This window comes from Hemitrygon akajei, chromosome 10 (assembly GCF_048418815.1).
Source record: "Hemitrygon akajei chromosome 10, sHemAka1.3, whole genome shotgun sequence".
Lineage (NCBI taxonomy): Eukaryota > Metazoa > Chordata > Chondrichthyes > Myliobatiformes > Dasyatidae > Hemitrygon > Hemitrygon akajei.
The window spans coordinates 164,544,250-164,558,191 of NC_133133.1; the positions used below are offsets into that span (position 1 = coordinate 164,544,250).

Below are 13,942 nucleotides of genomic sequence, written 5' to 3' on the forward strand. Positions count from 1 at the left end.
TATTTTATCATAATCTAAAACAAAATCAAAACCCCATAACAAAAAATAAAAAGAGAAGGAAAAAACAGCTGTTTGGTTAAAAGAAAAGAAAAAAAGTCCTGGACATATAGTCGTAAATTCAAATATATAATAGCCATCATCATTGCTGAACAAGTCAAAGATTATGAAAGTAGTTCCAAAAAGATCCCCATAATGTGAAAAAATCTTGTCTAGGTATAGAAGTAGAACACCCAATCTTCTCTAAATTTAAACATGACATAACATCAATCAACCAATAGGCATGAGCAGGTGGAGCAGCATCTTTCCATTTAAGCAACAAAACTCTTCTGGCTAAAAGAGAAATAAAAGCCAAAATATGCAAATCATTTGACTTAAGAATAAAATCATTTCCTCCAATAATGCCATACAAGGCAGTCAGAGAGTTGGGTTTAAAGTTTACTTTAAAAAGCTCCGAGAAAGTTTGAAATAACTCTTTCTAAAATTTATCAAGCCGCGGACAGGACCAAAACATATGAATTAGAGAGGCCTCTTCAACATTACACCTATAGAGAAAAATCTGAGTAAAAACGAGAGAGCTTATCTTTAGTCATATAGGCTCTATGAACCACTTTAAATTGTAAAAGAGAGTGACGTGCACATAACGAGGAGATGTGAACAAGTTTAAACATTTCATTCCAAGTATCCTCATCAATTGAAATGTGTAGGTCTTGTTCCCAGAGGTTTTTAATTTTGTCTAACGGAATGTTTCTCATTGCCAACAACATACTATAAATATTAGAATTAGATCCATTATGAAAGGGTTTCAGAGTAAAAATTGTATCAATTAAATTCCTTTCTGGACATTTAGGAAATGTATGAAGTTGAGAACACAAGAAGTCTCTAATTAGTAAATATCTAAAAAAGTGAGATTTACGAAGATTATATTTAATAGATAGTTGATCAAATGAGGAAAGACTATCTCCAACAAACAGATCCTGAAAACATTTACTACCTAGTTTATTCCACTCTTTAAAAACTACATCAGTCAAAGAAGGTTTAAAAAAAATGAGAAAAAATGGGACTAGAGAGTGAAAATCCAAATTACCCAAAGAATTTTCTAAATTGTAACCAAATCCTCAAAGAATGTTTAATTACATAATTATCAGTTAAATTACTTAAGGATAGAGGAATTGAAGAACCAAGAAGAGAAATAATAGAACATTTATTAACAGAATTAACTTCTGAGCAAACCCAGACCGGACAGTCCAGACAGGTTCTTACTAACTCTCAGAGTTCTAAACCATTTGTTCTCCAACATGGAACAGACAAGGATGTCCTTTGAGTCCTTTGCTTTTTGATTTGGTCTTAGAGCCTTCTGCCATCGCGTTTCGTGAATCCGTTGACATCTCGGGTATTTTAAGGAGGGGTATCACTCATAAGATATTGCTTTATGCTGATGACCTTCTGCTCTACATCTCTAATGTGGAGTCCTCTTTACCCTCAGTACTTACTTTACTTTCTGAATTTAGTCAGTTCTCAGGATATAAATTTAATCTTCATAAGAGTGAACTTTTCCTTTGAATAATTTGGTATCAGTCAACTCTGACTTTCCTTTTAAAATTGTAAGGAATCAATTTACTTACTTGGGTATAACAATTACTAGGAATTATAAATCTCTTTTTAAAGAAAACTTTATCACTCTTTTGGAGTATGTTAAGAAGGTACTATCAAACTAGTCTCCCCTTTCTTTATCACTGGTTGGACATATCAATTCTATTAAAATGAATATTTGTCCAAATTTTTATATTTATTTCAAGCCCTACCTGTTTTTATTCCTAAATCCTTTTTTGACTCTTTAGGTTCGATTATATTTTCTTATTTGTGGAAGAATAAAACCCCCCGATTAAACAAAGTTCATCTCCAGAAAACTAAAAAAAGAATAAAAACAAAGTTCATCTCCAGAAAACTAAAAAAAAGGGGGATTAGCCCTACCCAATTTTAGGTTTTACTACTGGGCAGTCAATGTACGCTACCTTACGTTTTGGTTGTATTATTTTAATCGTTCTCCTAGTTCCTGACTCCCCAAATCCACTAAAATGGTTTCCCTCCATCTATTCAATTAGCTGCTCTTCATATCACATAATCTTCAGCAACAACTCATTTCTCTTTTTCTATAACTTGTAAAATGTTTCCTGATTTAATCCATGGAGTGAGTATCTGGATACTCTTTTTTTATGTTGCTGCTTTGTATGATTTTGATAAGGCGGACAAGCGTGGTGGCCTGCCGATAGTGAGAGATGCAGTGCTGAATTGCATTGAGCTGAGCTGAACTGAAGATGTTTAGACTCTTTCGACGTCTTTGTGATTTGTTGTTTTGTATTCTGTGTTTCCCACTTGTTTTTTTTTCTTGCTGTTTGCGCGATTTGTTCTTTTTTTGCACGTTGGGGATTTGATGTCTTTCTTTAAATAGGTTTCATGGTTTTCTTTGCTTTGTGGCTATCTGCGAGAAGATGAATATCAGGGTCGTATACTGCATACAGACTTTATAATAAATGCATTTTGAATCTTTGGCAGTATAACTTCCTAAACTTCAATCCTTACTCCCACTATTACAAGGCCAATGCTAAGTTTTCTCTGGGGCCTGGTATAATTAGGTGGGGTTTCTATCGATCTCACCACATTGCACCTGAATTGTCACTTATCTGAAAGGTCTAACTTCAAAATTAGATTATTTGACCTACAGTATTTCCCAGCTTTTCTTATTGATTATTCCTGCCACTGTATAGGCATCCTAACTATCTTGGTCAAGCCAAAATTAAATGGAAGTTTAGCTGCACAGTTCGTGAGAAAATAAGAAATCACCTGAATGGTAGCTGTTAAAACCCTTGAATGAATGGTTGAGGTTGAAATGTTGCTCTATCTTGGAAGCCATCTTGGTCGTGAGCTAACTGAGCGCTTGGTTTCCCATTACTCTGGACTTTCAATAACAAAGCACTGGGCTATAAGATATTGTAATGTTAACAAAAAGCTCCTCACTGATGACTGTTTAATCTGATTTCTATTCAGAGCATTTGTTTCATAACTTAACTATGATATTGAAATGACTTCAATTATTTGCTTTAGTAAGGCAATGTAGTTGCCTGACATCCTCTAGGTGGCAGTGTTGTGCCATACAACCATTCGTGCCCTTAAAATATGCATTAAAAACTAATAATCATTTGATCCAGAATTCACTTTGCTTTGTTTATCTGTGCAAGTAATAAAGGCTTTGGGTCTTTTTCAGGTTGACGTCACCTGGTTTTACAAGAATTGCCTCACTGACACGTGTAACTGTAACCGTGGTGGGGACTGTGAATGCTTCTGTACCAGCGTGGCAGCTTATGCACACAAATGCTGTCAGAAGGGAGTGGCAATTAGCTGGAGGTCACCTCGTGTTTGCCGTGAGTACTAATGGATACATGTTCGATATGGCACACAAAACCTGTGCTTCAAAATGGGCAGGAATATAGAAGAAAATAGACATTACAATAGCTTATTGTAAGTTGATGATAGTACTGACTTGACAATATATTTAATGAATGAATAGCAAGAACTGTATAATTTTAACCAGAATTCGGTCATTTACTGGGCACTGCAAACACCGGAATAACATCGATTACCCTCATCTCAATCAATACAATACGGCATTTTAGAATAATGCAATTTTGTAACAATTTGGCTTGTTAGTTTTGCATGCTAATGCAGTTAACTGTGTTCTCACTTCCTGCAGTAGGAGAATAATTGAAAATTTTCTCTTGATTTGATAGTAGGAAGTGCAAAAATCAAAAGATCAGAATCTCAGGAAATCAGCCATCATGATTTGTGGGGAGAACATTTGTAACTTTAATTAGAAATATAAATCCCATATGACCACAGTTTATAGAAATTACAATATTTAGAAAAAATCTATTTAACTCATATTTTCATGAATCCACTTGTGTGCTATCTCTGAAGACCATAAAATGAATATAAAGCAGTGAACTTGTGGTTTGAATTCTTGATTTTTAACTGAAACATGAATGCAAATGGAAACTAACATTTTATAGCAGAATCAGTGTTTAGAATGATTTTTACTTATTCTGTATTCTTGACATCTTTCAGCTTTTGACTGTGAATATTACAATCGAGGTATGTACATTTTTATGCCTACTTAAATACATTTAGGAATCTTTCTTCAAATTTAAGTGAAAAGTTCATTCGTTATGTGTCATGTCATGTGACAAGGGATCATGGTCTTTTCATGACCATCATTGTTCATGGCAAATTTTTCTACAGAAGTGGTTTGCCATTGCCGCCTTCTGGGCAGTGACTTTACAAGACGTGCCCCCAGCCATTAGCAGTACTCTTCAGAGTATTGGCATCAGTGGTCACATAGCCAGGACCTGTGATACGACCATCCACCACCTGCTCCCATGGCTTCACAATGCCCTGATTGAGGATGGGGGTGGGGTGGGGGGTGCTAAGCAGGAGCTGCACCTTGCCCAAGGGTGACCTGCAGGCTCGTGGAAGGATGTAGAGATGAATCTCCACCCTGTCACCCATCAGCAAAAGTATGTCTTTTTTTTTAAAAAAAGATTCACAGTATTTCCACATTGCTTGTTTACAGCACCTACCTTGAAGCCCGACTCTGCTGGTCTCTTGACTCTCCTAATATCCTCCATTTTTGTTTTTTTTTATCTTCTCTTGCAAGTAAGGCATTTCTCCTCAATCTAACACAGATTGTGATGTCTTGCTGTAAATGTAAAGCACCTCTATATGCAGGAGCACAACAACTTACAGCATCTAGTCAGTTACCTGAGTAAAATTCAGAATATCCCAGATATCAGGCTGTGGGTCCTCAGGATTGAGTAGCCCAGTAATTCCTGTGTTTACAGAGAGCCCATAAAGTACATTTTAAATTAGTGGAAAGAAAATCGGACTCTTCCTCTTCTTTATTTTTCCACTTCACCATGAAATCTTTTAAAGACAGACATTGAGGAGGGAAAATTACTTCATTGTCTCCTTTTTGTTAAGTGGTAACATTCTAATTTATGCCAATTTTGTAACTGGATGCAGTGATTGTCCCTTTTAAACATTACACATCATTTTACTTAAACCCAATGGTATTTCATGTGGTGTCTTGTCACAGATACTTGGAAAACAATGTTTTTTCTTTTTCTTTTCACTGCTTCTTATCTCTCGTTAATGCTGACCCATTTTTCCCCAATCAAGGACCATTAAAATCTCTGTTAACTTGTTAATTCCTCTGCTTCGTTTAATCAACAGGTGACAGATCGAGGTGAGTTGAAAGTTGTGGGCACTGAGCATTGGCCATTTCTGTCTCTAGAAACTTTTGGGCTTTCTTATAGTACCTTTATGAGTTACTCCGTCCAGGAATGTGGGAGAAAGTAGTCTTGTTACCTTGGGTGGGAGAGCAGAGAAAAATTACATTTTGAATTCATTATTTTCTGGCACGTAGTGTCACAAAAATTATTGTGGTATAAAATTTCAAGTTCTTCTTGAATCATTTCAGATCTTGGAGAAGGACCATATTTGCTCATTAACTACTTGTGGAATAACACAGTTATTGCAAGCAACAGGATAAATGGGGAGATTATACCTTTGCAAATAAGCAATGCTGGCGAGAACAATTTAATGAATTTCATGATTACACCGGGATTGTACAAGGCAAAGCAATCAAGTGAGCTTTATTTTCAATGCAATTTGTAAAAATTAAATGGACGATAATGGGATTTATCACATTTCCTGTCATAACATACGATTATGAAATATATTGCCTTTGTTTTTATATAAGTATCCAACAATGCAGATTAGCTTTTGATTTTCAATCCTTGTGGATAAAAAGTGTTAGGGAAGTCTATTTGTGGTTTTGCATCACTAGTCATCAGTAGCTACAATTCATCTAGGTTCTTCAATTTGAGTAATTTGTTGTCCATTTCCGGTTATCAATAGTTGTAACAAAAAAAATTAAGAGATTAAAAACACTTCATGCAGTTATTATAAAAAAATGGTTTTCATCCTGCCTACGGATATGAGTCTCCTGTGCAAAAAAAAATGCTCTAAATCCTCAGCAAGTTTTGCTCAGCCATGGTCACTTCCAAATGCACAGCCTAACCTTCTTGAGAGTTTCCAGTATTTTCTATTTTTATTTCAGAGTTATGCATGTTTTAAAGATTTTCATCAATAGCTTAAGATGTGAGGGCTATCTGCTGCATATAATTTTTTTCCCATAAGGGATAGTTGTTTTCATAATCAGCCGTCCATATTTAAGGACTATACTTTGTCATATATAAAAAGTCCAGCACTACTGGTTTGGACAGCGCAGAAATGACATTATATATCTCAGTCTATTCTGGGCATGTTGTATCACCTTAAGCCAGGGGTTCCCGAACTTTTTAAGCCATGGAGCCTTACTGTTAACTGAGGGGGGGGGGGTCTATGAACCCTGGGTTGGAAACCCCTGTCTTAAGCTAATTCTTTCAGTCTTGAATCACAATATATGTGAATAATAGACTGGAGTATATTCCCTTGGCAAAGAAGTACTGTACAATTTTTATTCTTAATGGTGAGTTGATAACCTCGCGGTCAGAATATTACTTATTAAAATAATCTTCCATGTAAACACTTGTAGACACATATTTTGTTGATGCAGCCTCTAGTCTCATTCTGAGAAATGCTACTTTTTCCAAAAGTACCATCTTTCCAATAGTTGTTGAACCAAGTGCCAATCTGAATATCTGTGCAAGAGGTAAAATGTCCTTCTGCACTTGCTGAATCACAGCAGAGAGTTCTCATAGAGACCTGCCAATGTTTGTCCATCAACTCTCACTGGCAAAAGGAGATTATTCAGTAACCATTTGCCTGCGTGCAAGTAGAGAGTTTACAAAACCAAAGTACTTCATTGCATGTCAGGTCTTTTCTGACACCTATAGTCTCTGAAGTATGTTGTAGAATTCTGAGCACTTTCTAAACCCAATGGGCATTTTTCGGCCTCATTTCGATAATTTCACCTCAGTTTGATACTTTCCCCAGATTTAGAAGGACATTATTTACCATAGAGTCCAACTGATGTGGTGGTAGGGAACACAAAAATTTATTTTCAGGAATCGTGATGTGGAAAATGATTTCCTATTAAATCCATACAGGTCATAGAAACTGATGTCTTCCACCTTGATTTTCTTCCTAACCACATCCTTCAAAGGCCTTGTGAAAGACAAAGGCACTCTTTGAGCAGACCTTGTCACACTATATAATCCATCTGAAGGTGTGCGTTACAATGTATCCAATGTAAACACTCTATACAGATTAGGTACACTCCCCAAACTCCAATGAAAGTTGACCATACTTACTAAAAATACAGCTCCTCAGTCCAAAGACTCTGTGTTGTATATAATGATGCATCTTAATGTCTTAAGCAAGCTCCTGAAAGGAGTGTAAGAATTTGAATTAAACCGCTGCTTATTCATTTCAGAGAAATGGAAAGTATCTACAACATAGGAATAGGCTATTCGTCAGTCAAATCCCACAGTCAAAATCTCTTGGGTCACACTTATTCCCCAATTTTTTTTGACCGAACAGCAACTGAATCTCTTGACTATGTCTGCGTGTTTTTATTGATTAAGTTACTGCCGCATGATTGGTTGATTAAATATTTGCATTAATGAGCAGGGGTTCAGATGTACCTAATAACATGGCCACTGAGTGTATTTCCCAGAGGTAAGAGCTTGTTATTCAGCAAGAACTGACACCTTTGTTTATCCACACTTTACGGAATAAGAAAATCAATTGTATCCATTTAAATCAGGTGCAAATTCAGTTAGTGAAAGCATTTTGATGGGAGTTAAAACGTCCATCTCCACAAAAACTTTCAGATGTGGTTAAACATAAGCATTCAGTGGCTCAGTTAAACTGCCATTTTGATGTTACAAAAATTGAGAAGTTGTAACTGGGGTGCTGAACACACATTGTTGTTTGCAGTGCAATGTGATATTGCACCTTCAACTTTCACACCATCTGAAGTACAAAAGACAGACTGAATTAAATTTAAATTTAATATCCTTGCTTGGTTTCAGAGCTGACTGCTCTTCAGGTCCTGGTAAAGATATAACAGGTAGTTGGATATCATAAAATAAATTAGTGAATGCTGCTGTACACAGATTTTTGCTTCTCTGACCAGGTGTAACTAGGAGGAGGTATAGAATGCATTTCCATTAGGCATGCTCTCTCATTTATCCCTTTATCCCGTTCAGAGTAAAGCTGTCAATCTCTTTCTCTGAACTTTGTACTGTGCTTGATAATACATTAAGTGGAAAACACAAACAAAGAGATTAAAAATATATAAAAAACAGTGACGAGGTTCATTGCTCTAAAATTTCTGTGATGCTGAAATTTGGAACTTTATATGTTCCGAAGTTTTCTGGATTGGAATGAATTGTTTAGATTCTGAAAGAGACAATTTAAATGTTGTAGCGCCCCTTTGACCTACAGATCTCAAAAAAAGCAATGTAACAGACTTTTAACATTGTAAACCTGCGAGTTATTTGTTATGTCTCCCCTCTCGCTGTGAAACGGAGACACTTCTTTCTCCCTTATTAGGGAGAGAGAGAGAGCCTGTGGTACAGCGGATACCGGCTGAAACGCAAAGTCTTTGGGGTAACTGCAAGTCTGTGTCTTTGCTGTTGCTTTGCTCACACTTGAGTTTTCGGTGGTGGGTGCTGACGCTTTCTTTTTGCCGGTGTGGGGAAGGGGGATTGTAGCTTGCTGCTGCTTGTGCTTGGGAGGGGGGAGCTGGGGGTGGACTTCGGGGTTCTAACATTTAACTGTCGTTCATTCTTTGGGGCACTCCTCTGTTTTCGTGGATGGTAGCGAAGGAAAAGCATTTCAGGATGTATATTTTATACATTTCTCTGAAATTAAATGTACCTTTGAAACCTTTGACTCTCTCTCATAGAACTGCGAACTCCTCTTCTAAACCAATTGATGTATGCCAACTTACATCTTGAAGTTTTCTTATCTTCCGTCTTGGACACCGTGGTTTTTGCTATGATGTGACATGACAGCTTAAGGATATAATTATATATTAGTAGTTTGACAGGCATTTGACTGTTGAACTTGATCCTTGTGTAAACAGGTGCATTTCCAGTTGAGTCCGTGGATGGGCTGGCACAGTAGCATAGTGGTTAGCACAAGACTTTACAGTACAGGGTTCAATCCTTGCCACTGCCTGCAAGGAGTCTGCACATTCTCCCTTTGGCCGCATGGCTTTCCCCTGGGTGTTGTGGTTTTATCCCACAGTCCAAAGAGGTACTGGTTGGTAGGTACTTAGGCTACATCCACACTACACCGGATAAATCCGTAACCGAAGCTTTTTCTCTTCGTTTTTACCCTCCATCCACACTAAAACGGCATTTTTGTCCCCCGAAACTGGAGCTTTTCAGAAAAGCTTTCCAGGGTGCGTAATTTTGAAAACATTGCTGGGGCAGATCAGTGTGGACGGGGTAACCGGAGAAATCTGAAAACGCTAGCAAACGGCAGCGCGCCATTTCATTGTTTTCTTGAACTCAACCTAACAATTTCAGAACAGACGGCAGTGAGATTGAAGCCAGAAGAGTTAGAAATGTACTCACCAAATACTTTCACCCATAACTTACTGAATAAATAAGTATATTCACTTTGCCCTGTTTTCTGTCCTTGCTTGTATGAAGGTGGTTTACCTATTTATGCAAGTACTTCTCTGACAATAGATGTGTAACAGCCTAATGTAACATTGTATGGAAATACAAGATAATACTGATGCAGACATGTTTTATACATTTAACAAGCGGCTTTATTAGTGCAACAGAGTTAGTCAGTTTTTCAATGTTTGTCGTCAGCCGGGTCATACTTCTGTGAACTCCCTGTTGGTTGCCTCCATATGCTTCAGTATTTGTTTTTTTTAATCTTAAGTCCTCCTGCACGAGAGCCAACAGCTGCCCGTCATTTAAGTTTTTCTAGTCTGTAACTCCACAAACACGCACTTTCACAGCGAGATTCAACGCCAAACATGTCGCTTGTTTTTGGTAGATGAGTCCTGTGCATGCCCAGTAGGAGGAGATTGACCGAAATATCCATTTCAATGTGGACAGATATATTTTAAAAAACATCTAGTGTGGACGCTATTGTTTTTATGCGAAACCGGCGTTTTCAAAATTATCTGGTCTAGTGTGGATGTAGCCTTAGTCATTGTAAATTGTCCTGTGATTAGGCTAGGATTAAATTGGGGGATTGCTGGACAGTATGACTGGAAGGTCTGGAAGGGCCGATCTCAATAAATAAATAAGTATTTTCCATGCATTGGTTGAAAGAACCCAAAGGGATGTATCACAGATGCAGACGAAGTGATGGAAGATTCTCCACAGGAAGGAGAAAGGACAGGAAGAGTTTTCAACCTTGAAGAATGTAACTGGTGTTTTCTTCCTTTGCACAGATATGATATGCCATCAAGTCCTAAGTAGTTTTGTTATAATCACAATATTAGCAGAGAGCAGAAAGTTCATGATTAATTGCAGTAATAAATGCAGAACATAAGTAATAAAATAAAGAATTGCTTTATATTTTTAATATGGCTACATCTTGAGGCTGACATTTTGTTGGCTTATGATAGAAGGAAAATGAGAGCTTGGAAATGTAATGAGAGAAGTTGTTATTTTCACACTTCTTAAAAAAAATGTTTTTTATTGTGTCCCACCTTAAGGAAACTTCCCGTCATACACGGATGACAAATATTTAAAAAATATTGTATCAACTATAATATTGAAGAAATTTTGTATTTATTTTGTTAAAGAGAAACATTTCTGTAGGAAATTGCAAAGAGTAATCTTAAGAAAGTTAGCTTTTACATTCTTATCCAAATTGAAGGTAAAGTGTAGTTTTGTTAAAAGGAATTAATTTGTAGAATTTGAATGACTCAATTCTTGACTGGAAGAATCATTCATAAGTTCAGGTAAGATGGTCAGAATAGAGTTTTCCTTCTCATCATTTCTGGCTCGGAGTCATGAACTTAATTTCTCTGATGTAATGAAGATCCCTGAACCATTCCTAAATGTTCATTTGGCAGCTGTTGATCATTTATCTATGTCAATTGGTTCAAAGTTGAAATCACAGAGTGAGAAGTAAGAAAGAAGATTGTATCTGAGGGTGTTGAATATTTTGTGGCATCGCTGAATTAAATTGATGAAACAGTTTGAAAGATTTCCTTCTATGTAAGTCTGTATTTGGTTATAATATATATTTTATATTATCATACTTGCATGGAGCCTCAGGGAAAGCAAACACTGCTGTCAACTTTCTATATCAATTAAAGTGTATTATGGTACTTTAAGCTGCAGGATATTTACACTTCTATTCAGAACATAGTTTTTGCATGGTATTTTGAACATTTTAACCTAATTTTATGGTTGAGATGCCAGAAATTGATTTATGTATTGTTGTCATCTTACAGCACTGCCTGTTGTTTCCCTTGAGTCTGCTGAAAGACCAAATTACTTCCTACACACTGGTGAAAGTGATAATCTACGATTAGTGCAATGGGAGGACAACCAACATTTCCAGAAAGCCGCATCATTCATCCATCACCAGAGCAACTGGATCCCAGGCTACAGTACCTTTGAATTATACAGCAGGAAAGGATATTTCATCTCGCTGACACCATCAGTGGTGAAAGTAGCACAGTATGAGTACGCAGAATCATTTAAGTTCTCAAGTAGCTTCAGAATTGAGGGTAAGTGACCGAAGGCCTGTACAACTTCCTGAAACTCAATGAATGCACTTGGTAGGATTTATTAGACTGATGGAATAACTTTGCCTGTAGAAACAGATCTAATATTTAAAAATGTCTTTTTTTGTGAAGAGTTATTGTATTTTGTGTTAAGTGTTTTAAGGGAACACAGGACATTTTGCTATTTTGACACTTTGCCACTGGTTTCCTCCATGAATGTCCGCCTTGTCAATTACATGTCCGCCTTGCCAGTAGCATAATTCCCAGTAATGCTTCACTCATAATACTTACATTAAAATATAAGCTACACAAGTGCTGGTTTAGTACAATTCAAAATGGCCTTTTCCTTTATTTTAATCTTACGGATGGTTGCTCGTGATACCAGAGCATACGATACAGCCTTGCAATGCTTCAGCTGAGCAAGCCTCAATGCAAGAAGTGCAATTGTATTATTTAACAACAAGGCTGAGCCTGATCAAAGATGGACTTCGGCCCATTCTTACTGGCCATTCACATTTGCCTACCTCCTGGCTGGAGAGGGACTGGTGCAGAAAGACTAAAACACTGATTGCAGTGAGCCCAGCTCACTGCACATTTGATATTGATTATTTCAAACATTTCCATTATCACACAGTACTTTGAGTTACAAGATCAACCCTTAAATATTACAATACCACAATATCAACACATGAATCAACAACTGAAACTTCTCAAAGATAATAAGTCCATGGATGGGAGTGGTATGGAGGGCTATGGTGCAGGTGCCGGTCGATAGGACTAGGCAGAATAGCATTACAACATGGACTAGATGGGCCAAAGGGCCAGTTTCTGTGCGGTAGTCCTCTATGATTCTAAAATATACTATATGTCAGATCAATGTTTATTATATCACATGATACAATTAATTTTGGTGCTTCCAGTTAATAATTCCGTTTAGTGTATTGAACAACAGTGTCGTATGACAGTGGGGAAGTGTGTATGGAACCGGAGGGAATAGCAGAGGTACTTAATGAATACTTTACTTCAGTATTCACTATGGAAAAGGATCTTGGTGATTGTAGGGATGACCTGCAACAGACTGAAAAGCTTGAGCATGTAGATATTAAGAAAGTGGATGTGCTGGAGCTTTTGGAAAGCATCAAGTTAGATAAGTTGCCGGGACCGGATGAGATGTACCCTAGGCTACTGTGGGAGGCGAGAGAGGAGATTGCTGAGCCTCTGGCGATGATCTTTCCATCATCAGTGGGGATGGGAGAGGTTCAGGAGGATTGGAGGGTTGAGGATGTTGTTCCTTTATTCAAGAAAGGGAGTAGAGATAGCCCAGGAAATTATAGATCAGTGTGTCTTACTTCAGTGGTTGGTAAGTTGATGGAGAAGATCCTGAGAGGCAGGATTTATGAACATTTGGAGAGGTATAATATGATTAGGAGTAGTCAGCATGGCTTTGTCAAGGGCAGGTCATGCCTTACGAGCCTGATTGTATTTTTTGAGGATGTGACTAAACACATTGATGAAGGAAGAGCAGTAGATGTAGTGTATATGGATTCCAGCAAGGCATTTGATGAGGTACCCCATGCAAGGCTTATTGAGAAAATAAGCAGGCATGGGATCCAAGGGGACATTGCTTTGTGGATCTAGAACTGGCTTGCCCACAGAAGGTAAAGAGTGGTTGTAGACGGGTCATATTCTGCATGGAGGTTGGTGACCAGTGGTGTGCCTCAGGGATCTGTTCTGGGACCCTTACTCTTCGTGATTTTTATAAATGACCTGGATGAGGAAGTGGAGGGATGGATTAGTAAGTTTGCTGATGACACAAAGGTTGGAGGTGTTGTGGAGAGTGTGGAGGGCTGTCAGAGGTTACAGCGGATCATTGATAGGATGCAAAACTGGGCTGAGAAATGGCAGATGGAGTTCAACCCAGATAAGTGTGAAGTGGTTCATTTTAGAAGGTCAAATATGATGGCAGAATATAGTATTAATGGTAAGACTCTTGGCAGTGTGGAGGATCAGAGGGATCTTGGGGTCCAAGTCCATAGGACACTCAAAGCAGCTGCGCAGGTTGACTCTGTGGTTAAGAAGGCATACAGTGCATTGGCCTTCATCAATCGTGGAATTGAATTTATATAGGACCCTTGTCAGACCCCACTTGGAGTACTGTACTCAGTTCTG

The 13,942-nt window shown here is 37.6% G+C and overlaps 1 protein-coding gene across 1 annotated transcript in view; it reads left to right on the forward strand.

The window, feature by feature from the left end:
- otogl (otogelin-like) overlaps positions 1 to 13,942 on the forward strand; it is a 165,150-nt gene that overhangs the window by 86,544 nt on the left and 64,664 nt on the right. Inside the window, exons 31-34 of the mRNA XM_073057619.1 lie at positions 3,263 to 3,419; positions 4,120 to 4,146; positions 5,531 to 5,698; positions 11,498 to 11,776. Coding sequence (XP_072913720.1) covers positions 3,263 to 3,419; positions 4,120 to 4,146; positions 5,531 to 5,698; positions 11,498 to 11,776 — 631 coding nt within the window. The remainder of the gene's footprint in view (positions 1 to 3,262; positions 3,420 to 4,119; positions 4,147 to 5,530; positions 5,699 to 11,497; positions 11,777 to 13,942) is intronic.